Source organism: Alosa sapidissima, chromosome 19 (assembly GCF_018492685.1).
Source record: "Alosa sapidissima isolate fAloSap1 chromosome 19, fAloSap1.pri, whole genome shotgun sequence".
Lineage (NCBI taxonomy): Eukaryota > Metazoa > Chordata > Actinopteri > Clupeiformes > Clupeidae > Alosa > Alosa sapidissima.
The window spans coordinates 2,374,709-2,401,237 of record NC_055975.1 but is presented as its reverse complement, the minus strand read 5'-3'; the positions used below and the strand labels follow the sequence as shown (position 1 = coordinate 2,401,237).

General features: G+C 45.6%; 1 protein-coding gene across 3 annotated transcripts in view; it reads left to right on the top strand.

Annotated features, from left to right (window-relative positions):
- The window catches only part of LOC121693700 (cysteine-rich motor neuron 1 protein-like), a 47,455-nt gene extending 21,391 nt beyond the window's left edge, over positions 1-26,064 (top strand). For 2 of the 3 annotated variants that reach the window (XM_042073317.1, XM_042073315.1), the window contains 11 exons: positions 4,347-4,526; positions 8,720-8,923; positions 11,830-11,958; positions 12,279-12,432; positions 15,419-15,540; positions 17,029-17,268; positions 18,161-18,376; positions 19,759-19,980; positions 21,628-21,762; positions 22,302-22,480; positions 23,291-26,064. In XM_042073317.1, coding sequence (XP_041929251.1) covers positions 4,347-4,526; positions 8,720-8,923; positions 11,830-11,958; positions 12,279-12,432; positions 15,419-15,540; positions 17,029-17,268; positions 18,161-18,376; positions 19,759-19,980; positions 21,628-21,762; positions 22,302-22,480; positions 23,291-23,485 — 1,976 coding nt within the window. In that variant the 3' untranslated portion in view covers positions 23,486-26,064. The remainder of the gene's footprint in view (positions 1-4,346; positions 4,527-8,719; positions 8,924-11,829; positions 11,959-12,278; positions 12,433-15,418; positions 15,541-17,028; positions 17,269-18,160; positions 18,377-19,758; positions 19,981-21,627; positions 21,763-22,301; positions 22,481-23,290) is intronic. The other variant, XM_042073316.1, reaches the window with a different exon arrangement.
- Positions 26,065-26,529: the final 465 nt, after the last annotated feature.

The window sequence follows — 26,529 nt, the reverse complement described above, 5'->3', positions numbered from 1 at the left end:
ACTTAACGAGCGTGGTGACCAGAAAGTGCTTAGGCTACCAGTCCTGCTCTCCCCTGCAGAAGTGCAGTGTCAAAGAGTTCCTGTCTACTGCACACGGCCGGAGGGAGGGAGAGAGAGGGAGAGGGGCAGAGAGAGAGAGAGAGAAAGAGAGAGTGAAAGAGAAAGAGGGCAAGAGAGGAAGAGAAGGAATAAACAGATGGAAGGAGAGAGAAAGAGAGATAAGTGAGCGAGAGACCAGGGGAGAGAGAGAGAGATGGAGAGTGGTCAGTGGGGGTGGTATTTTTAGGGGAGAGCAGAGGGGGAGGTTCAGCGGTTCATATATGGGAATGCTTTTTGTGTGCACTTGAGGCAGGTTAGTCGGATGGATGGGTGGGCGAGCCTAATGGTTTGGGCCAGGGGCAGGCTGAAGATGGTGAATGGCTGGCCTGTAGGGGCTTGTAGGGGCCGGTGGGGGCCACTAGGGAGCGCGTGGGTCCGATGGGGGTCGTTGTTTGGATAAGCAGTGTCTGCCACTCCTGGGGCTCCAGCCTCACGCCCTTTGTTGCCTCTCGGCGCTGGTGTTTAGTACCCACATGACTGCACCCCAACACACACACACGGACACACACACACACACACACACAGACACAGCTAAGACACTGGCCAGCACACACCACTGGGTGCCTGTGGGGTTGCTGTATCAGGACACACTCACTCTTCCCTGTGTGTGTGTGTGTGTGTGTGTGTGTGTGTGTGTGTGTGTGTGTGTGTGAGAGAGAGAGTGGCAGAGGACCATCAGCTGTCTACTGGTTCTAGGTTCTATTAGCCTTCAGCAAAATAAAGCACTCTTCTTCCCGTCTGTTTGCATGTATGGTTGTGTTAGTGTTGCCACAATATTTGGATTTAGTTCTCTTCATCCAAAGTTGAATTACAGTTTAGAATAATGAATTGTAATTCATTAAGAGAATATCACGCTGTAAGTCTCTTTGACATCATGTTCTGTTAAGTGTGTAGCAAGTGCAGAGCTACAGCATGTTTACAGTAGAGGCTTATGAGTGCAGCAGGACACAAAACATCCTTTGTTAACGTTCTGCATTTGACTGGCTGGCTATGGGAAATCATAAACACACATGACTTGAGGTGGCTTTTTTCTCTCTCGTGTAATAAATGATTGGGCGGTTCCAGCCAACTAATCATCAAACTTAATCACTTTGCATTGCGTGCAGTTTTGTCCACAATCAGTAAAATGTGGTGGAATAAGGCAGAAAGCATGCCTGGAATCCCATTAGTGGTGTGTGAGGGTTTTTTTTTTTTGTCGGGGTGGGGATTAGTGTTAACAAACACTGCGGAAATCACATATGTGCGCATCCTGTCAAGTGACGTCCTATTGTTTTCCGTAACGTTGCCTTTTGATTCTAGCCTCTGCAAAAAGCTTATGGAATTTTCTCTGCTGCTTGGTCTTGCTGCCAGAGCCAGAGTCTTCCCTTGTTTAAATGCTATGTGGAACGGGGGCATGATGGGGTTCAGGTGATGGGGGGTGTTGGAGGAGGATGCAGAAGGGTGTTTGGGGGGGTTGAGGAAAGAAGCAAACCCCTCACATTACTTTCAACTCAGTGATCCCACCTGCTTTGTGTTAGAGGCAGCAAACTGGTCCAGGCGAGTTGAAGGGGTCAGCGGCATGCTTTGGATCTACAGTGAGGAGTATGGTCCACAGATGCTCAAATCACAGCCTCAGACAGAGAGAGAGAGAGAGAGAGAGAGAGACAGTGAAGGCTAGAGAATCAAAAAAAGAGAGAAAATAAAATAGAAGACAGAAAGAAAGAAAGAAAGAAAGAAAGACAGACAGAGAGAACTCTGCACCCATTTATCTGCCACTCAAACGGCACTTTCCTCTCTTCCGACATATATTAAAACCTCCACCCACCCTTCCCTTCTTCCTGTTACATAACACACCCTATGACTGGCTATCATTGTTTAGGGGCCGCACTCATTGTGCATAACTAGATGAGAGGACGGGCTTCACTTCCATGGGAGAACGGACACCTCCTGTCCATCATGTGTGTCCCTTTGAAGTAGTGTTATATCACGGAGCTTGTCACAGAAAAACAAAACATTTTCTATTGCACAGATGCATGTTGCATTCCGTATTCAGTTTATGCAAAGTGCAACTTTGTTTAGTGTTTTCGTTTGATCCAGCACTCTGAAAATTGTGATAAAAAGATTGAGAGAAGCCTGCTCCCATTCTTTTTGTTTGGGTCCATTAGAGGGACCCAGTGAAGAGTTTCTAGGGCCCGTCAGGGGCCTCCTCTCAGGGGCCTCCTCTCAGGGACCACTCTGTACCATGCTATGTTGAGCTGTTGTTGCTTGGTGGGTTCCAATGATGGATGGGGGAGCACTTCTGCACTGGACAGATCCTCAAAGTGATTTTAAAACCACACCAACTTTTCAAATGAAATGCTAAATGAAAGGCATTTAAATCAAGTCAAGTCAAGTCACATTTATTTATATAAAGTTTTTACAGAGTGCAACCCAAAGATTTTAGAATGTTAGAGCAGAGAGAGGCAAGCAGTCAGATGTAATCAAAATGGCACTGAATCATATGTCACAGTCCCATATGTGAGTGTCTACATGTGTGTGACTGTGGTAGTGGTTTGGTGGTAGTGTGTGTGAATTGTGGTGGTTGGTGTGTATGTAAATGTATGTATCTATGTACAGTATGTTGTGTATTTTTAGTGTATGTATATTTATGTTGTGTATTTTTTAGTGTATGTTTATGTTGTGTGTATTAGTGTTATGTGTGCTATGTATGTATGTATGTATGGAGAATGCTTGCACGTTTGTATGTATGTTGTATGTTTATGATATGTGCATGTGTGCTATGTACTGTACAGAATGTATGGAGAATGCTTGCAGGTTTGTGTGTGTGTGTGTGTGTGTGTGTGTGTGTGTGTGTGTGTGTGTGTGTGTGTCTGTGTGTCTTGTATGAGATAGCGAGAGGTGAAGAGGGGGACACGGCCTGGGCCCCGGCGGGAACATTGCGTGCGTTCACTCGCTCGCTGCTCGCTCGCCGCCCGCTCATCGCCCGTTGTTATCGGTCTCCAGTGATGCGTGCGGCGGCCATTGTTCGGCGGGCCCCGAGCCCCTGAGACAGCGGAGGTTTCCGGTGCTTAGCACTGGGCCGCCTGCCGCCTGCGGCTCAGCCCGCCAGCCCTCCAGACCACTCGCTCTGGCCCCTGCTCCTGTTTTCTTTAACCCAGCGCACCGGCTACAAGACTTCACATAGCACCGCCACATTCCCGCAAACCAGGCCTGACTTCATTGTTTGGAGCCTGTAAGCCCTCCACCCACTTGCCTCTTAAGCTTCAGAAAACTGCTGACCCCACAGAAAAAAAAGAGGCAGTGAAAAAAAAGAGAAAACGCGGAGCACGAAAGGACACTAAATCACTGGTAAATGGTAGGGTCTGCTTAATATGGACCCAGTGCTGTTAGCCCACTTAAGAGTCTAGACTTTTATAGATAATACAAAAATCAATGTGATTAGGGTGCAGCGACATACACAGCTCAGCTTAATCATTCAGTCATCACTGATATCACTTTCTTGTCATGTACAAATAGCACTATCATCCATAACGTCTGTCTTTACTGACGGTTCAGTGTCTGGGCTAATTCTTTTGAGATTGATGTGCGACTGTCTGAGTTGCCATGGCGCCAAGCAGTGGCATCTTGGAATTCTTGGCCGAGGGCGGGGGCGCTTTGGCAAGCATGCACAGCCAATCACAACATTTGCTACACTTCATCTGGAATGTTACGGTTGGCGCTGACCCACCTCCCACTCTATCAAAGCCAATGAACAACAGCAAAAGGCTTTTTGTTATACTTTTCTCCTAGTGTTTGAGATTTGGCTGGTAACTCTGAACTGTGACGACATTTCACTGATAATACTCCACTTAAGTTGATTAATATCAGTTAAGAAGCCAGCAGCTAGAAACCCATAACTCACATTCATCAGGTCTTCTCCTAGAAGAGACAGCGACTGGTTGAACGAACCTCCAAATTTCAACTGAGCATTTTAGACCAGACTAACCACAGAGTTTTGGATTCTGGAAACTACACGGCCATAAAATATGTGCTGCTTATTTAGTCATAAGTTGTGTTTTGATAAAAGTGTTCATAGATCACAGATGAGTGAAGATATTTTTAGATCAGAAGTCGAGAGAGGTTTAATAAAGTGTTTTAAGGAAGGAGCAGTATACTAGATGTTTCTTTGAATCTATTTGCTTACTTTTCCAAGAACCTCCCTGGATTGTGCAAACTTTTGAATTTCTCAAATGTTTGTATTGCTCCCTTTTCCCTGTTGTTCTCTGCAGTCTCACCTAAATGTTCTCACAATGGCAAGGAGTTCTCGGAGGGCGAGGTGTACCGCATGGATGCCTGCTGGCTGTGCCAGTGCCGTGGCGGCATCTCCTTCTGCTCCAAGGCCGAGTGCGCCAAGCTCGACTGTGACAACTTCTACATCCCCGAGGGAGAGTGCTGCCCTGTGTGCATAGGTACGATGATGACATATATGCCCAAACACACACACACACAACACACACACACACACACACACACACACACATAAATGCATACACTAAATTTGTGTGAGTAGAGCTGCAACAGTTAATCAATTGAAAGTACCGTAAGCGATTCTGGATGACATCACGGTCAGAGACGGTTGATAGGTTGAAGGTAACTAAAGAATCTTTGTCCCGGTGGGGCTGGAGCAGTGTGGTGTTGGTTTAGGCCATAGGCTTGCTCCACTTTGATGGAATGGAGGACTAGTAGACAAGATATTTTTTGAATGTGACAAAAAGTGTGTGTGTGTGTGTGTGTGTGTGTGTGTGTGTGTGTGTGTGTGTGTGTGTTTGTGTGGATGTGATGTTGTCATTACCATCACCTGTTCCTGGAGTACCAGAGTACTCCCAACACAGAGGTCATGGTTTCACATCAGAATGAACAGGCACTGATTAAGCATGTATCATCATTGCACTCGAAATACACATTACATACACTAGGCATTCACAAGTCTTTATGTAGAAGTCTTAAACAACTGTACAGTACAAAATCCAGACATCTGGATTCATGACTAGAGCTTGCATTGCTGGACCTAGTGCCCAGCTCATAATGAGCCACAGATTGCATTGCTCACGTGCCCTCACTTCTAGACTGTAGGATTCCTACATGGCAGCAAATTGCATGGTAGCATAGGCACCAAGTATGATTTCCTGTGAGCTGTATCTGGATGCCTTCAAACTGCATACATATAGACAGACAATATCCTGCTGCTGTAGGCTATGTTACACATATATAGAGTAGCTGTATGTTTAAGGGCTGGTGTTGTTATTATGTGATATTACCCGATATACTGATTTAACTCTAATTCGTTCTGCATTCCCACTGAAAAGGACGGTACATGTCAGGGGGACAAGGAGGCTTGTGATTGGATGAACTGTGAAAGGAGACTTCTGGTTGGATGAGTGGTGAAAGCAGGGAGGGAGCTGTATGGGAAGTGTTTATGTGTTACAGTAATATGTTAACATGTGGGCATTTAGATGCTGATACACACCCACTCGCACACACAATCTCTCAAATATACCCCCTGCAAACTCCACTGTGTGGTAGGGGAGATTCTTTGTCAGCATCCATAAACAGACTTGCTCTCCTTCTCTCTACCTGAGTTGCCACTCAGGGCACCTTAATCATGAATACACACACACACACACACACACACACACTCACACACACACGGTGCTTTCACCTTAATGCCTGCTGTTTCAAGCCAGCTGTGTGCCCCAGTCGTTAACATGCCCCAGACACAAGGGCCCGCAAATGAGTGAACCATAACAGGCTCTCTGGTGGAGCGCTTTGGCGTATAAACCTCCGGATCTGAGGGGGCTCGTTTCATCAGCCATGGACTGCACGGGTGGCTGGAAGGACAGGCCTACCTCCTGCCTGCCTGATGCCCTTCCCCCTTAGCCTGCACACACACACACACACACACACAAATACAGGTAAAGTAGTGAAAAATATTCTGATCTATACATACAGTACATACAGTACAACCCCTCAGTGCAGTAAGTTGGCACCTGAGTGCACAGGCATGGACTATAGGCCATACAGTAGAGTATAAAGCACCTGGTTGTGGAAGACCATGTGGCACACACACTGTGTGTGTGTGTGTGTGTGTGTGTGTGTGTGTGTGTGTGTGTAGCAGCCAGGCCAGGCTAAGGGTTACTGAGGGACAGAATCTGCTGCGCACCTGGACTACACCAGCTCACTCTCCACCATGCTCACCGTGACGACTGGGAATGCTTTCATCTCCACACACTCACACACTCAGCCCTCCGGCTGCTCACACACTCACACTCTCGCTACAGGGACTCCGAGACTCATGAGCAGTGCATTCTGGGCTGCATGGCTGGCTCAGTCACTGTGTGTGGAGGACCGGGGGGATCTATCTGTGCTGTTTATATATATCAAACTCACCTCTGATTATGGGGTGTTAAAACAAAAAGCAAAATCTGATCTTAATAAAGATTTCAGTGTTGCAGTTTTTTGCTAGGGCTCTGCCATTTACCATTGCCAGTTCTCACAATAGAAGAGACCTGTCAGCAGTTCCAAATTAGGTCCGTTTGTTTTGGTGTTTTCACTGAAAGTAATTTAATATTTATAGAATGGTCAGCCCTCAAAATAATTGTAATAACACAACAAACAACAATAAAAATGAAATGAAAAAAAAGTACTGCCTGTCTTGACATTGACTCCAACTGTAATAGTAGAGTGCTGTAACAGAGAGGTAAGGCATGGGGCTTTCCTGAGGTGAAGTCAGGTGAACAGGAACCAAGAATCCTGTGAAGCTAAATCAAACTTTAGTAGGAATACATTTCCATGCACTCACAATAACCTGACTGCCTGCCAAAAGGGGTGAAAGTTGTTGTCTGTCAAAGTTATAGGCTTTTAATGCTAAACTCATGTTTGCCTGGCCTTTGCCAAGTTTGGGCTGTGTCCTTATCAAGCACTGCCTTATGGGTCAAATGTACGCAGGCAAGCCCGCTACTGGGGTCAGAGTGCATCGAGGCAAGATGATTTAGTGGTCTGTATTTTGCACTCGTTTCCCACTGAGGTATAATAACCCCCGGGGTCTTGTGTGTGTGTCTTCAGTCGGTGCATGAGAGCAATGAGCCGTGCACTGAGAAACAGATCATTGAGAACGAGAGCTGGAAAATGAGGAGCAAGGACCACTGGGGGCAAGGGAGAGAGAAGAGGAAGAAAAAGATAGAGATAGACAGAGAGAGAGAGAAAGATAAAGAGAAGTAAAGACACTTCATTCTGAGTGTAATTGCACCCAGATGGAAAGAGACACACAGCAGCCAACTCTTTGCTGGAATCAGGCAAACAACCCTACCCCAAAGAGAGACACACACACACACACACACACACACACACACACACACACACACACACACACACACACACACACACACACACACACATAGGAGAGAGAGAGAGAGAGAGATACTCACACACGTATATGCACTCACACACACTCTTATAATTGTCTCATAGTATATACAAATACCTGATATGTTCATGCAAACTCAAAACATATTTATAGATGCAGACATATATTAGACTACAAACATATACTCCAAAACAAGCACATGGATATGCAGTGACTTTCAGACCCAAGCAGTCAGACAGTTACAGATCAACTCTTACACACATGCGAACGCACATGCATACTTGGCTGCACACATTCACACACATACAGAACCCATAAACAGTGACTGAAACAAACCTGCCCTATAGAGACATATACACACACACCCATACACACTGACAGTTATACACTCACACACCTACTGTCCCTCTTTTTCTTATACACACACATTTCAAAAACTCCCACAGTTTACTCACATACACCCACACACACACACACACACACACCAAACAAGCTCACCCTCTACCAACAAAAGGCCTCAGTGATATCTGGATAACAGTCTGCCTCTGTTGTCAACAAAATAGCCCCAATTATGCTCCATTCATGGGAAACACTGACACATTAAACACACATGTCCCAACCCTCTGCGGCACAGGCCAGCGCAGTGGAGCAACATGGCAGGACAGCTCTCCAGGTCCCCATTACACATTTGGCTTCACTTAGCAGCTGTCCAGCACTTCAAACGCTCACATTGGGACGCTAATAATTCCTTATGCGGGCTGCAGCTACTCCGGCCGGAGAGAGTGAGAGAAGAGAAAAAGCAACTGTATTTGTCCTGGCTAAGGATATGAACTTGTGACCTGTATACTGTCAAGAGCATTTTCTGTTCCTGGGCACAGAGATTTCAGTGTCTGATCATAATGTCTTTTTCTAATAGTTACAATATATTCTTCATGTCTGTTTCTAATGTATTTGTAAACATATTTGTCAATCTCTTAATATTTCTTAATGCACATGTATATTCTTATTCTCTGTTTAATTACCGTAACATTGGTAATGTCAATGTCTAATTTAATATGTTCATTTGGCTGGTTTCCCATTCATAGTCTAAGCCTTGTGCCGGACTAAGAGAGAACTAATTAAGATCTCCATTGAAACAAGCTTTAGAACTAGGCTGAATCCGTGTATGGGAAACAGGTCTGTTATGTCTGTTTGTTTATCTGTAATGTGAAATCTTTGACTGTGTCCTCTCTTCTGCAGATGTCGAGCTGTTGTCTCGTGACAGTACCAAGGCGAGCTGCTGGGTGAACCATAAGCTGCGTCAGCATGAGGAGCAGTGGAAGGAGGACGACTGCACCTTCTGCCAGTGTGTGGATGGGGACCCACACTGCACTGCCATGGCCTGCAAGCAGAGCTGCCAGAACCCAGTCAAAATACCAGGAGAGTGCTGCCCCTTTTGTGAAGGTGCGTCATGGAAGGCATTTATCGTTCTGACACTTCATAGGGTGAAAACGGTGAAAATAAGACATGGTTTAGTGCCAGTTTAAGGCATAACAATGACAAAAACAGCATTTCGCTAAAGAAATATTACTTTGCCACCATCATCTCATTAATTCATCATTTTAGTTAGTTTTGTTCACTGATGGCGATGGTTGCTAAGGTAAAAAAAAGCCATACTTTTAACCAACAGTGCCACAACCGTGGTCGAAAACGGTAAAAAATGTACAGATTCACAAACTTTGATGTCTCTTGGCACGCATCAGATGCCATGGGAGAGTGTTGGAATATATGTGAATACTGTACATATTAGAGGCTTTAAAAACATTGTAATTGTATGTGTCTGTTTGTGTATTTAAATTATACACATTTTCACACAACACATTCTTTTGGTGTTAATGAGTAACATTACAGCAATGACTATTCTCAAATAGATGACAATGATCATTCCCAAATGTCTAAGTTGTAAGCAATCAGTGACATTTACACAAACACGCAGTAAAGCAAATACTCACATGCATAAAATGACTCACGCACATACACACATGGGATAAACAGCAACGTGTAACCACTCATTCTTAAAAAATGCTTGAACTCTTCCCCACACAGGAAGCATACCTCACACAAACACAGGCACACACACACACACAGACTATGACTGAGGAGAACTCAACACCTCATCATTAGATTATCAAAACTATTCCAAGTATTCAAACAGAGTGGCTGGATGGTGAGCTCAAGGTCCCTACTTGCAGGAAGGGAGAGATCCATCTTGCCGTGTGGCACACACTCCGGGATCTTAGGTCCTTATTGGAAAAACAGCATCATCATGCCTGGAATGTGAGGACATTGGCCATGCCCTAGTAGAGCCTACTAGCTTGCCCTGATAATGTCTCACACACACAAAAATCCTACCTCTCTCTGAAAGATGGCAGTGTGGGGGTCAAACAGACTACATGTCCATCAGTGCATTCCTGCAGTGTCTGGGTGGTAATAATGTAGGGTAGTCAAGCACACTATATTATAACTGTTGCTCAAGAGACTACAGGTCGCAAGAACAGTAGTGTTTTCTTGTGTTCTTTGACTGTGCATTGTACTTTTCAGGTTTATATTAACAAATATGCTAATTTCCCTCTAGTCCACTGTATAATCAGTCTCTAATGTCCGTAACAAGTTTTTCTAAATGACATAGAGACATACAGTCTGCATAGCTAAATGCAGCTCAAACAAAAAGACACACTTTTTAGCTTTTGGCATTTCTTTCATTTATACCCAACCGTTGCTTGTGTTGTGTGGTCTGCCTGGGCACGATGTGGTGTGTACAGTACAGCTGGCCAAATTCTGGGGGCTGCCAAGCATACTGTAATATCCAACTCGGTCGCTGCAATCCCAGTGACCCGTGCAGGTGTGTGGCTCTGTGGTAGCCACCGTGAGCGCAGGGCGTATCGAGCTCATTAGGGCTCCAGTGATCCCTGTGCGGAGTGGAGGTGCTCCTCGTTAAGAGGAGGCGGGCCTGCATTCTTTCACCCACGGAAGCTTTGTTCCCGTTTTTTTTTATGGCCTTCTCGGCCCTTTCCTAAATGGGACCCACCTGGCGAGGCGGCCGTGCGCTCACGAGGCTACTTAATTGAGGCTGTATTATTTTTCAGGGAGCACAATTAGGCAGAGCAGAGTCTGTACCTCCTGTTGGCTGGTTTGAAGGATAAGAGAAGATGATTGAAGCGGTGTGTGTGTGTGTGTGTGTGTGTGTGTGTGTAGAGGCTGACACATACAGCTACATCAAGCCACCCCCCCCTCCCAATGACACACACAAACAATTCATTGAAGATGAGGGCCTCAACTTTTCCTCCCTTCCTCATTGGATTCAAACAAGCCCAATCCGTTGTTCAGAGTTTGTTTTATGTCTGTGAGTGGGCTTCCGTTCTGTGGCGGATCATTTAAACAGCAAGAGGAGGCTCTCATCCGTCAGGGCTGCCAGACAGAGGGAAGGGGAGAGAGGAGGCTCTCGTGGAGTTAATCACTCCCTGTGTTTACCCCAAACAGTGCAGGTTTGGGGGTTTTGATTGCTGCCGCTGTGTCCAGGATATTTAGATTGGACTGCTTCTGGCACGGTCCACAGGAAACAGAAGCTCAGGGGGGAGCTGGGGTTGGGGGGCCTGGGTAGGGGGTGGTTGGTATGGGATACCCCCAACAGTAGCTGACACATGACCTCAACATGGTACTGTTCTGGACACTCAAAAGAGAGAACAAAAAAACTACACATCTGCACTGTGTCTCATTGTACAAAACCACAAGTAGACGAAGATGATTGCCTAATATAGATTATATAGATCATATACAATTGTTACCAAAGACCAAAGTGACCAAAGGCACCAAGGGAAAGTAGTGCTTGAACCTTAAATGTCCATGAACCCTGTTTATTCAAGAGGGTAGGCTGAGGGTCTTGCATGCTCCCCTGTAAGATATAAACAGTCTTAGTTGCAGGAGAAAGCTCCTGGGCCCGTAATGTCAGCAGGCATTCGCTGATTCAGACGCTGTAAAATCCCTGATGAAAGTGTTCTGAAGCCAATCACTTTTCCTTAATTGCCCAATTACGCGCCGAGGTTTAAACAAAACCCCCTGCCGTTCCGCTTGCCCATTCTACAAGGCGAGAGTGGACCACCCTCGACAGCAGGGCTTCCACAGTGGGAGGTTGATGATTTCCCCCAACGATGCGGTTCAGTAATGGCCAGCATAACACAAGAATGACCTGGTGGCGTGCTGTGGAAGTAAGTCAGATGACTCCCCACTGTCAGAGACGCACACTATAAAGGCAGCGTCCAGTGAGCTGCAGGTACGCTTGTTGACGAATGCCCTTGCCTTTTGTCTTCCAGAGCCTTCATATGAAACTGTGAGTCCGCTCTTGTGTCCACCATTGGAGAACTGTACCCTCTCTGGCATGGATTGTCCCTATGGTTTCCAGCAAGACAGCAACGGATGCCTACTGTGCCAGTGTCTCAGCAGTGAGTCAGCCTTAACACCACACAGAACATTGACGAGAACAGTGAATTTACTGAAAGCCTTCCTGTGCAACAACCATTGCTAAAACGTCTGGACGAGAACAGTACCAGATTAATTGCTTTCACCTGTGCAATCTGCTTCTGCCCCTGCAGATTAATAGAGAAAAAGAAAGAACGAAAGATGGAAAGAAAGAAAGAAAAAGATAGATAGATAGATAGATAGATGAGTGAGTTTTTTATTGATCCTTGAAGTAAAAATACAGTGGAGGCCTAGGACTGTAGCCTACTATAATACTGTTTCCATATTGCTATTGCTGTTTCAGATGACTCCTGTCCAGACTTGGCCAACTACTGCTCGCTGGATTGTCCCATGGGATACGAGAAGGATGACTTTGGTTGTGAGGTGTGCGAGTGTAACCCCCCTGTGCCCAGGTGTCGCCCTCTCACCTGCAGCAAGACCTGCCCTTATGGATATGTGTAAGTCCCCTGCTGTAGGTTTCACCCTCTGCGCTTAGAGAGAGAGAGGGAGAGAGAAAGAGAGAGAGAGAGAATGAGAGGGAGAGAGAGAAAGAGAGGGAGAGAGGGAGAGAGAGAGAGGGAGAGAGAGAGGGAGAGAGAGAGAAAGATAGTCTTAGAGAGAAGTGAACGAGGTAGAGAGAATGAAAGAGAAACTGTTTAGCTTTCGAGAGAGAAGTAGAGGCTTGAGGGACATGGCTCATACTCAGATGACCACAGGCACCAATCCCCAGTAGAGCCATTCCACCTCCACCCAGCCAGCTCCCAGATCAAACAGGCCTGAAGCAGAGCCCCCTAATCCTGACTGTGGAATGACCGTCTCAGGTCCAGTGCTGGCCTCCGTCCCTCTCCTAATCCCCCTTAACTCAATCAAACATCTGGAAGCTTTCTTCACTCACTTCTCTCTCTCTCTCACTCTCTCTCTACTCATTCTCTTTTCTCTCCATCACTCTATGATTCTCCATCTCCCTTGCCCACTCATCCTTCATCCCACCCCAACCTACACACTCCCCTCTCCTCCCTCTTTGCTTTCCTTTCATAGCAAGTGTGTCTCCATTTCAAAACAATGGTCAAACGTGCATTGGCAAAGAAAGCAGCCTTTATGAGGTGTGGGTTTGTGTGTGTGTGCGTGTGTATGTGTGTGTGTACTGTATGTGTAAGCAGATGTGTGTGTGTGTGTTGCCAGATTCCTCTGGTATTTGAATCATGTTCCCTTGGTACCTCCAGAGCTGGCCCTTGGGGATGGAGGGCTGATGAGTTCGCTCCGGAAGCCCCAGCAAAGGATGGCCCTGAGGGGGTCACGGACCAGAGGCAGGAAGCCCTGGCTTCAGCCCTCATACACATAAGCCCCAGTTTAAAGCAGGAGCCGCTGGTGAGCCAAAGGGCATCACTCCCGCCGCTTCTCTCCAGAGAGAGAGAGAGGGGGGGGGGGGGGATAGAGAGATAGAGATAGAGAGAGAAAGCTGGCTCTTGTTTTTCATGGCTCACGAAAAGACGATTGAGAGGGGATAGGGAGGGGGAGGTTTTAGGAAACTTTGAATGCCACACACTTTTGTTTGTTTGTTCTCTTGGTTTGTGTAATTATGAAGGAGTCTGCATTGTGTTGATGTAGCAAGTACCTCAAAGACAAAAGTGAAAAAAGTTAGAACTAACAGCGCTGGATACTCCCCCCCTTGTACTTCCATGTACTCTCATGGGCAGCAGGCTGTAGTCTTTTCTCAAAGTCAACCAGAGGAGAGAGCGTAACAAGGGGAAGGGAAAAGTACAACCCCAGTGCTGTGAACGTGCGCTCGCTGCCCAGCAGGGCTGTTGTTACTGACATTTGGCACAGTCCAACGCTTCGGCCCCCACACACAAAAGGGGAGGTCTTAGCGCGTTTCCCTTCCTCAATGGCCCTAAAACATCACAGAAAGCCCGCTGGACATAGCAGTGGGCTCTGGGACCGCTGGAATTTTGTGCCGAGCCAGCAGTAGTCCCCAAGTGAAATTCCACAGGCCACCTTTTAAACAAAAAGTCCTCGCTCCAAGGGCACGGGACACGCCGTCTCTGGGGCTCCGCACGCAACACGAGTCCTCACGAGTTCATGAATCCCTCTCCACACACACACTCCCCCCCCCCCCCCCCCACACACCTTTCTGAATGGGGCTGGAGCCTGCATTGCTCTTTTTCATTTATTCTGCTGCCCCCAGGGAGGGAGTTGCAGGGGTTATTTTATTCACCAAGGACAGAGAGTAATTGGATCATTACCAGAGTCTAATGTAGTTTATGAATCATGTAATAGGGTCTCATACATCATTGATTTCATTTGTCTGCTTCTTCTAGTTCTGGCTATAATTAGAGCAAAGCAGTATAAAAAAAGAAAACTTCAGCTCCCTTTTATTTCCAACTGTGAAGATTTATAATGTACATTACACTTTTCAGACTGTGGATATTGGTCATTCAGGCATTTCAAAATCACCATGGAATCTTTGTTTTCAGATTTAAGCCAATTTAAGCCTGTCCAACAACAGACAGCAAGTGCATCCAAGTGTTCTTGACTGGACAGTAAGCAAACAGCACAAGTCCAGACAAGTGTCCTCATTGCGTGTCTATCACCTTTCCTCGTCCACCCCTGCGTTCAACCTCACAGCTGGCAGCGACCCCCCCCCCCCCCCCCCAGTTCTTTTCAGCTAATAACCGAATCGAACATCTCGCTGGCTTGCGCTCTCAATTGGGAGATTACTCCCCCAAAAAGCCCCTCCAGCTGCCTGGCCGTGCGGTTATTTACAAATCAGTGATGAGCTCATACTTAACGAGAACCAGCGGGCTTCCAGCACCCAGTTAATCACCTGCTGGTACTCATTTGAGCCACTTACGGCCGGTGCAATCGTACGTGCTTGACACATAGCGTAGCTGCACGTTGGTTGATTTCTGCCCGGTCCGGCTTAAGGTCGGAGATTTAACGGTTTAATTAAATAACCTCTGTTGAGTTTATGCTGACTGTTGCACAGTTGAAGAGTAGCCCTCATTGATTGTTGCAAGTTGGCTGAAGGAGACACAGCAAATAAGTTGCAAGATCTGGATGATCCGAGGGTTCTGCATGACGGCTCTTTCTCAGGCTCCTCTCTCGCTTAAGTTGGCTATGTGTGGCAGAGGAGGTACAGCACATGGGAATCTCCCGTGACAGCTTATTGCTTCCTTTTATCTGGGCTTTTCAAAGGCAGTTAATGCAGTAAGAGGAAAGGCGAACAAAACCATGTGTCCATTATGCCAGAGCCACACCATCTGGCTTCTTGCTCAACCTCTGTAAGACTATGAAGAACCAGCCAGATATCCTTTTGTACATTAGCTTGTATGCCTCTGAATGGCCTCAGCTACAGAGGTCTATTAACCTTCTTAACCTTCTGAGGAGTGAGGTAGACTAATGTCCTGTTATGTGTTTTTCTTCAATCTGTTTTTCTTTCATCAGAAGGAACAAGCATGGATGTGAGATGTGTCGCTGTGTCAAGTGTCCCCCCTTCACCTGTGATAAGCACTGCAGTGATGGCTACCAGCAAAACAGAAAGGGCTGCAGTGTGTGTCTGTGCAAAGGTACTGCCTCTCTCATTTACCATACATTTACAGTGGTCGCATACCCCACTGACACACTGATAATGGATATCTGTGGAGTGCTTTAATGGTCATACCTGTAAATGAATGGCCTTGATTTGACCTGAGGGAATGAGCTCTCAAAAACATCTCTAAGCAGATATAACATAGAAGGGACATGGGCAAAGTCATGCAACTATAGAATGAATGCAACTATAAAGCCTAGGAAATACAATGAATGTGTAGTGACAGACAGGCATATAGGTTAATGGCTTACCTGTCCAACACCCACACTAATCCCTCTGAAAGCATGGTGTCTCAGTACACAGGTTCTATTGTTTCCTGCTGGAAACCAATAATCAGCTGGGTGTGTGTCTGGGTATTAGCACATAGTAATACCCATAATATCAGGAGACTCTAACAGATCGTTGAACACTTCTTTCTCTTTTTTCCTTCCCATGACAATGTTGCCAATCTGAGCTAAATTGATTTTTGTGACCTCCATGCTCCTCTTCGCGGAGGTCTGTTGTAAATTGTAGCTGCGTCTGCTTGTTCTCATTTAACACTCTTCTGTAGGGCGTGCATGTTTGTATGCCTCATGAAAAACCCCACAGAAAAGTTCAGGAAAGTTTGTGGGCAGTTTATTTTTACTGTGCCAGTCACATTTGATGTTTGTTTTCTTTTTTTTCATTAATAGTTTAAATAATGTATCTTGGAACATATTTTTGGCCCCTTACTAAGCAAGATGTTATTCTGGGACAAAGTCATTCAGTCACAAACACAGATGCACACACACACAAACACACAAACACAAACACACACACATGCACCATTCTATTCTAGAACTGTCAGCGTTATTTTGAAACTTTGGATCAGTTACTCGGCCGACTGTTAAAATATTTAAGATGATGGGGAGTGTTTTTTTTTATACAGGTTACAAATATACTGCGGTGTGTTGTGGGAAAAAGAGAAATAAACCTCTACCCTGGCAGGGGAATATAGAACAGTGCATTTCATGACGCAAGTAACCTTTTCAAAGTAGGTGTCCAAGCTGTCACATGGAGTTTAACACAGTCTGTGGCCCTGTTATGGGCACCAAAGGCTTTATATACATTATAGCTAATCTCCCTGGCAGAATAATATGGGCCACGTTTTCGGCTTTGCTGCCAAAAATAAAAGGGAAATCCTTTAACTTTTCGTCAGTTGTGGTGTGGTTATAAATGACTGGAAATAAAGGGTCTTAAAGGAAGACAATATATTTGTGCTGAGCGGGATTGAAGCCCAATGTTAGTGGGTAAAGACACCCTTTGGGTTTCATCATTGGGTTTGTATTGCATGCAGTGTAAATTTTAATGGCTTTGTTATGAAGAAGGCCCCTCGCTGAGGTTTACTGCAAAACCCTTTAGAGAAAAAACACATAGTTACTGTGCTATGTGTGTGAGCCAATTGCTCTCCCTCTGCTCCACTGTAAGTAGTGTATTGTGTTTTCAGAGAGTGCCCGTGCACCCACCACCTCCACCACCACCACCTCCTCCTCCGCAGTGCTGCCCCTACCCAGCTACTGCCTCACGGCCAACGGCAGACGCTACGAGGAGGCCGAGAGCTGGCACGACGGATGCCGTGATTGCTACTGCCACGCTGGCCGGGAGATGTGCGTCCTCATCTCCTGCCCCGCTCCCGCCTGCTCCAGTCCAGTGGTCCGGCCCAACCAGTGCTGCCCCAGCTGTGAAGGTACAACACTACTTCAGATAGGACACAGCTGCTCCTGTAGATAGCATGAGAAGCAGTCTACACCACACCAGCTCCTACAGATAAGACTACAAGCTCTATACAATGGCAAACGTTCTCCACCTTGTTAATAACATTGAACTAAATGTTGAATCCTTTATCATAAGTTTGACCCAATCATGGCATAGGCTACATGCTATAGCAGATATGGCATCCCCTCATTAGTAGCCTAATTATGGAATTCAGTGTCCAATGATATAACAATGCTATGCTAACACAATAGGTAATTGCCAGCTCTTACCACATGGTACTAAAGCGTAAGAGCATTAAAAGGTCTAAACAATCAAATTATGATAACATGAAGACATGTTTATGTGGTCTTCTGAGGGCCTAATGCAAATCATTGCAATTTTAAGTTTGGGGGATCCTCTAATTACTGAATTGTGTTCCACAAATGAATACCACACTTCCTGTAAAGATCTGAGAAAATCACACATGGTTGGTGTGAGACTTTACAGCTTGAGTGTAAAACACCCTCGTATATTTGGTGAGTCAAAGGTCGGAAGAATGCTTAGTTTTATGAGAGGAAGAACATACTGTATCATGCACAATGCACTAGCTTTCCACACACACTTTGGACAAATCTGGTCGGGATAGATAGGTAGATAGATTTTCAACATCATGAACAACAGTAAGGATCAGTGTATAGTCGTGGATCCACAGGTTATGTCTAGACTTTTTCCCTCTTAGCTCTTGTGTCTGGATGTTGAAACCAGTTGATTCACATTCGTTAGTGAGGAGTTCTGGTACGAAACAAAAAAAGTGATTAATAGGTAGATACAGTAATTTGTTTATGTGTGAAGTCACATAATGCAACTCTGGCTTTGTCCCACAGATGAGTCCGGTAGCGGGCAGCCAGAGGGCATGGACCTGGTGGTGTGCCGAGCCCCTGGAGGGGAACTCTACGTGGAGGGGGAGACGTGGAACCTGGACGAGTGCACACACTGCACCTGCAGGAAGGGCCGGGTGCTGTGTGACACAGAAGTCTGTCCCCCTGCCCTGTGCCAGTCACCTACCAGGAACAAAGACACCTGCTGCCACGTCTGCCCAGGTCAGCTGCACCGCACGGCTGCACACACACACACACACACACACACACACACACACACACACACACACACACACACACACACACACACACACACACACACACACACACACACACACACACACACACACTCCAAACACATACTAACCTTACTGTATCGCCTCTCATCATTTCATTTTCAGTCCACTTACTAGCTATTTCCTCTCCGATTATGTTTAATTCATATTGGCAGTAGTAGGTGTAATTTTCCCCTAAGAAAAAAAAAAGCTGAAACTGAAAGCCAGAGTGAAGTGAAGATATTTTTGGGGTTTCAGAAATCGTCATAGATACGTCTGGAGGGTTGGTTGTGTGATGACTCTGGGCCTCTAGTAATGTAGGGAGAGGTGGGGTGGGGGTGGGGTTTTTTATTAGCATGTGTTTCTAAGGGGAATCAACCCTGGTTGCGCGTTGAAGCCTCCATGGGCCACTTTCATGTCTGACCCAGACCAATAAAGAGACCAGTCCAAACCGGCTGGCAGGCTTTAACATTGGTCGCCCCAGGCAAGAAAACACATGTGGCCAAAGCCCTCGACTTTTCATGCGTATATCCCCCCCTACACACACACACACACACACACCACTCTCCTCTACCCATATCTTTAAGGGGCAGACAGGTCCTTCCTTGACACCACCACTCCACATCTCCAAACTCCCTTCGGAACTATTTCCTCCCCCCAAATCAGAAATGCATGACTGGCCCATGAGAGTCTCCTGTGTCGCTCTCCTTTGAGTCGGGAGACATGGGACAGCCATTCTTATCGTCTGCCCTCATCTCTCCCCCGAAAGTACAGACTGTCAACAGGCTGCTGAGCCCCCTTTGAATTATGCCCCAGCCCTCTGGCCTGAGAGGAATGTGGGAATCACATGTGAGTTTGGAACAATAGAGCTCCGTGATCGATGTGTGCAGTTGAGGCAGTTAACTGTACAGGAGGCACGGCCCGCAATACAGAGGCTGCTTTTGTTGTTTCAGGGAGACCAGTGACCCTGGGGGCTGGCAGTGATGTCAGGAGTGAGATTTGTGTGTGTGTGTGTGTGTGTGTGTGTGTGTGTGTGTGTGTGTGTGTGTGTGTGTGTGTGTGTGTGTTAGTGTCTGTGAGGGATGATTGGGGTAGGAGTGGGTGATTTGAGGTTTAGGGAGATGAAAGTGGTACAGTGGGTCATCTGTGTCTTGTTGAAGTGTCTAATTTTAAGCTGCCTTTATCTCCAAGCACAACCTGCTGTCTAATAAGTGCATGTGGATCAGGAAAGTATACAGCTTCAGATTGTAGGGGAGCCATGTCAAAAGGTGAATAAAACCTGTTTGTCTTTTTCCGATCTTCTCCTCCATGCCTTGCTCTTCAAAACAGAAGACAAGCTCAAGCCCCTCCTCCCAGTCAACGGCAGCCAACAGGAGTACTGCATCTCCAGCGATGGAGACGTGCTATTGGCCGGCGACTCATGGAAGGCCAACGCCTGCACCAGCTGCACCTGCAGGAATGGCAGCATCCAGTGCTTCTCCCAGCGGTGCCCGCCTGCCAATTGCCGGGTGCCTGTCCTCCGCAAGGGACAATGCTGCCCACACTGTCTGGGTGAGTGCCAATGTTGGTCCAGCTCAAAACCACCATTTCAGACAAAAGTGTTTTAGGTGAAAGATAAGTGATGTAGTGTGTAAACCTGTAAACACACACTCACACTCATAACACACTCACACACTCTCTCTCTCTCTGCAAGATCTAATTTACTTTAAAAGGCATTGATGCAACAAACGGATGGACCAGTACCTGATCCAAAGTCGTCCATGCCATTTGGGCTGGAGTGCCAACATGGCCAAAGTTTCAGCTCAGGTGCCAGTACTGTTGGCACACATGGAGGCATTATGTCAATACTGTCTGCCCAGGTGGCAACAGTGCCCCGTTTCGCCATTCACCATAATTAGCTTTACTTTCCCAGGTGCCAGCCAAGACCACTACTCCACACAGAAAACACATCAGTCCTCACTCATTAAAAAGCCTTATGGGGACATGGTCTTACAGTACAACTGTTCCTGTAGACGCCTACACTTTTGCTATTGAGAAGAGAGGGTGCTTAAGTATGCAGCTGATGCATTCTAATGCCCTTGTGCTCTTTTCTAACACACCCTCAAAAAAGAGGATGGAGTTTAAATGAACGTTGATTTCAGACTATCCATCAGGCGGAAGAGATAACCAAAGGTATGCAAGTATGTGTGTGCTCAGGGATGCTAGTTTTCATGGCACTAGGTGGACACACACACATACTCTGACAATAAAAGCCGACTTGACTACTCTACCTCTCACTCGCAGCAACTTTCCACATGACACAGGGCTCTGGATGCAAGGAAAGCATTTCTCTGCTCCTCCAACATTCCAAGGTGTTTTCTCTCTCTTCTCACTCCACTTGCCCCATTCTGACTGCATGTCTCTCCTTCAAGTCTATTCAACCCCCCGCCCCCTTCCCTCCAATTTTATGCTCTTGATAGTTGCCCTTGAGCAACTTTCTGGCGAAACCTTCTGGCACTGGTCAAACTTGCCAATAAAAGCTGAGAAAGCGACACAGCCACCACTATCAGTAATGAATGCTTGGCAACAATAAGAGCCATTGATTTTGTGAAAATAGTTTTTCTAGGTATTTCTGATGTTGTACACTAGTCTTTCCAAGTGTACCAACAGCCATAGTCTCTTCATCTATTACAGTTGTGTCTCCTTTCCCTTTCTCCTGCCTCTCTTTTCACTGTTTCTGTCCTTCTTATGCTTCTTCAAATTCTCCCTTTGATGCTGTCTCTATTCTTAGCTCTTAGCTCTTGCGTCTTGCCCCTAACCCACCAATTTAGCTTTTTTTACACATCCTCAGCCCTCTGTTCTCCTCCTCCCCCCCCTCTCTCTCTCTCCATCTCCATCTCTTAGCCCCTCTCCTCCTCCTGGAAAGGCCACCGAAAGGCAAGCCCCTGTTTTCCTGTGAGGGGAAAGGCTCAGCACAGTCCTGCATTGTTTCCCTGTGATTTGTGGTCGTTTCATCTTCGTTTTGTTTTGGCACTGGACCTTGCGGCTAAACAATCTTGCCCCCCCCCCCATCTTTTAACCTAACATTCTCACAATAGAAATTGCAGGAAGCACACTATCAACATAAGATAGTGCTGATTAATGTGGTTATATAATGTTATGTGGTTTTGTGTGTGTTGACACAATCTGATATATTTTTCCATGTTCTTGTTTCTGTAGAGGCTACAACCACTTCGGTGCCAATTCTTCTCTCCACCACGACAACCACACCTCAGACATCCATCACCTCCACCACGCAAAGCAGTGTGGCATGGATCACCACGGCAACGGTGCCACCTATTATTGCATCAACAGGTAGGAAAAATAGCCAAGTCTCGATTACTGTCTCCCCTATTTTATTTCACTTGACTGAAATGAACTACCACACTTTAGTAGAAGTCAATCGATTCAATTTGCTCTCTCACTCTTTCTTTCTGTTGTTTATTGTGAGAATTGTGACATGGGGTGAGAGAAACGTTGACAGTTTGACAAATGAGCTAACTCGATAGTTCCACTTGGTGAACAAGACCGTGGAGTTGTGCTAGCGGTGATAAATGGCGGCCCACAATGAGATTAAGATAAAGCCATAACAATCCGGAGACACAGCACATTAATTTGGGAACAATATCCGCTCAGCCGGCCAAGGAAAACAGCCAGCGAGCTGGAGGAGAGCAACGAGCATGTTTTCGTTTAAATTGATTAGAGTCGAATAATGTAATGGAAATATTGGCATGCCATGAGACACGTGTGTACATCTGTGTGTGTGCGTGTGTGTGTGTAGTCAGTGAGGGAGTCAGAGATATGACCTGGTCACTGAATGAATGTATTTCTTTCTCCTCTCATTGTTTCCATAGACGGTAAGGGCTTGAGTGAAGGCTCCCCGACTCAGACCGAGATGGCCCTGATCTACCAATCAGCGGCGTGGATCTTGGCTGGCCTCCTCTTTGCCATTGTCATTTTCCTGGTCGTGGCGCTCCTCATCAACAAAAAGAAGAAGTGGGTGCAGATGTCCTGCTACAGCGCCCCCAAAAAGGTCAGCCGATTTTTTTTAATATATAAATTATGAGGAATTTCCATTTCTGTTAAACAGCGCCCAGAAGCATAACACAGACACAGGCACAACTTCCCAGCAGGGTTGTTCTAACCACCCGGGCTGAAAAAACAAGATAACAAACACCATCTGAGTTTCACAACTTACTTTGGAGCCATATTAGAGCTTGCCAAATGGCTTGCCAGTAATTCCACTGACAACCACTTCTAATTGTTAAAGCATTGTCATGTTAAAGCAAACTGCATATTACTACAACTATTTGCTGGATGTGGCCATCCCTTGCAGTTTTATCTTTGGACCACTTCAAATGCTGTAGTCTTTGTACCTTCCTGTGACTCTCTATGTATACCACTTTAAGACCAGCCTGCCACTGTGCCAATGCCCCAGACTTTCACAGCTACTGTATAGTAAATTACATTGTGTGCATCGCCCCAGGGTTCTAGGCAAGACTAGAATATATGTTCTGATTGCTATTTAGAGGAGGTTAATGTTCTTTTCTCCCTTAATCCTAAAAGGGAACTTCGAATGAGCTGCGAGAAGAAATGTGTTGAGGCTTTTTCATAAAACAGGATATTGTCACAAGGCCCACATGAAAAAGAAAATGCCGTTAATCTCACGTTTCATGAGATCCTTTGAGCAGGGCAAGAGAGGACAAGCAGGCAGAGAAAGGGAGAGACAGAACTTGGGTCTTGACTCAAAGTAACACAGGCACATTGATTTCATAGCTAGGTAAAAAAGTATACAGAGCTCTGGTCACTAAATTAATATCTTTGGACATTCTTCCATTTCCAGACAGTGATTCTTAAGAAGCATGTGAACAAGAACTCAGTGGTCTACATGGAACCGTCCAAGGAGAACAAGTTCCAGAGCGTGAAGAACGACTGCGGCATCAACTTCTCCTCAGACATGGGATCTCCTTGTGTGGACAGAGGGATGAGCATCCCTCGAGCCAAACTCTGCAACGGACACGGGAAGGTCCAGCGCTAGGGCGAAAACAAACTAAACACACACATCACACTTACCTGCACACACCCATACACACTACACAATCCCCACATACACATTGCCACAGTGAGTGGCAATACATGACTGAACAATGTGTTTTCACTTGGTCACAGACACATTCACAAACAAACACAGACAAACACACACACACACACACACACACACACACACAACCAGAGGTGTCTCAACAAGAAACACTAATAGATCTCTGTTTGGATTCGTTCTCTTTTCACTGGAGACAAGGAGAGCATTTTGCAACATGTGACGATGCCTATGACTACCGTGTTACCTTTCCCCCATTTGGAGCTTTAACCTGCATCACAGATACATGGAAGAAACATGGCGGAGCAGTGCTCTGCAACATGTACATGCCAAGGGTGCCGTCACACACTATGCCGTGTCTACATCTGAGAAAGAAAAACTTGAGGCAAATTGTTTAATGAGCCACATAGAGGGCTTTGACTGAACACCATGGACTTCTGAGCGACAACATTATGAATCAATCCAAAACCATGTTGTCTTGTGGGAGAAGGAAAAGCTTTAGGACAGGTGTTGGATTCTGACAGGGCTTAGAGATCTGCTTGTGGCTCGTGAGGCTGTGTGCCCCTACTGGAATTGGACATCACACACCAGCTAACCGGCTAATGCACTACGCAGCATAGCAGACTGAAGGACGTAATAGATGACCAACATTCCTAAAGGTTCAATCACAGAAGACCCTGAAAAGCCCTCAAGAATGGATTCCTTAAATAACCTCACTTCTCTTAGGAGTGGAGTCCAACTTACCATTTTTATATACATATATCTCCACTTGTATTATTCAAACATATTATTTTTAGTCACGTTTATGCCTTTGTTTTGGCTATCTCCTTAGCGGTGATATAAAACAACTGAAACTCTAGACTAAACATCCCTATGAGTAAGTTTTATGAGGTAATCTGCCTCATTGAAAAACCAAAGCCTGGCTTCTTTGAGGGGGGGGGGGGGGGGGGTTTGAGATGAAGTGTTTAGGAAATTAGGATTCTGGGCTGGAAAAGTTCAACCTGGATTCGTATCTGCTCTCTGAGAGCAAATGTATTGGCATCTGAGCAGAGGGGAAGCATTGAGTGTCACTCATCTGCCAGTTCTACTGTGCCATATCAATCACACTGATAAAAGCTTGGGGTTGTAGTTTATAATATATCTTTTCCCAAACCCTAAGACTAACACAACTGTCATCTATGTGTCATTGCCGATGCCACATACTGTTCTCTTGATTATTTCTGAGTGTTAAAGTTATCAGAATAATTATTATACTGTGAGACTACAGGCATGTAATACAGGCTGTTATTGTTTTGAACTTGAAAGCGGGACCATAGGACTCGTTATGACTTCCAGTGAATGCATGACTGTTACATCACTAAACTTCAACTATCCAAATGAATAATAACAAAATATGGCATCTGCCATGGCATGACAATGAAATGGTTACATCAGTCTTATGGCAGAGGGCTCATGTGAATTCTCTAACTTGGATGCCCATACTGTGTACACAGAGCAAATATACAGACTTGGACTGCAAACATTGAGTCTTTCATAGTCTTTCAAAACTGGTTCTGATCAAGCATCAAACTACACTAAATGTGCCAAGTGATACAATGTTGTAATGTTTGGTGGTGTTGGCTTGCCATTAGTCCGTTTTCAATTCATGCATGAAGGTCGCACAGCCCTCTGTTTTCACAAGGTGTATATGAGAGGTTGCAAGTCCTAATTGCATAATTTGTAGACGTTTTAAACAATGAACTTGACTACAGATCAGATGCTTCAATTAAAAGGTGCAAAAGATTGGGCCTGTGAGAGGAAAGAAAGCCCCCGTGGTCATCTCTCGTAAGAAGATGACAAACCACTCCAACAATCAAACTGTTCCACAGCAGCCGGGCTTGGTTGAAGTCAAAGAAGCCCAAAGAAAGCCTCCCCACAGCCCCAGTCTCTCGCACTATTACACAACCACCTCTGTTAAGAATAGTAAAGTTCTGGAACTCATTTGTTGGTTGCGTCACCGGTGTCTCAGTAGAAAGTGTGTATCGATGCCAAAATAAAGGAGGGGGATGTATATGCTAGATATACATAACACTCAGTCAAATGGAGCTGAAAAACGTGCAGTTTGTGCCTGTGTGTGTGTCTCACACAAACTCAGCGTAGTCTCAGTTCAATGACAGTCTTTTTTGAGAAGTGAAGAGGGAATCTGTATAACCTTCTGCAGTTTGTACTTCCTACATGTAAAAAAGATAGATAAACAAAGTAGATGAGAGGATATCTTATTTATTTTTTTCACATAGCTTTATTTATTAATACTAAACTATAGTTTGAATTAAAAGTAAAAAAGGTGTTCTGTTTTGTATTTGGCAAAGGATTTTGGTAGCCAAAGCTGCTGTACATTTTAGATACCGTAAACCAGTTCCCCATCTTCCTCTGCTTTGATATTCCAGCTTATTTATTTACTTTTCTTGGCAAACTGTAAATACCTATTTCTTAGATGTTGAACTGTAACATTTACACTTATTTTGGAAAAATAAAGATGCGTGAAGAAAAAAACTTGTTTGGGAGCTCATTTTGAAAGTCTTGTTAAGATGACTTGGTATTTCTTTGTTGTGCTCTATGTCTTACTTTGAAAAATATCCCCAGAGTCAGGCTTGCTCAATGCTCGCAGGGTGCCTTTGGATGCACTGCCTTGTTTTGTTCACCAAGAGTTTCACAGAAAACTTTGCACCTTCTTTTCTTGGCTGTTTCATTCCAAACCCCCTGCACAGCCTGACGAAAGACAATCTTTCTCTTTTTTATGAGTCCTCACCAGCTTGTAGTATTTAGTGCAACACTAAACACGCAGGACATTTGTCAGCACACGTCAGCATCAATCACTGCTGGTCAAACGTCCGCAGGAATCCCAACGTGTCACCCTGATGTACCCATGGAAACCAACATTCCTGGGTGTGCAAAGTGGTTGCACTTGTTGACATGCCTAAGACCAGAGGTTTCTCTTATCGTCC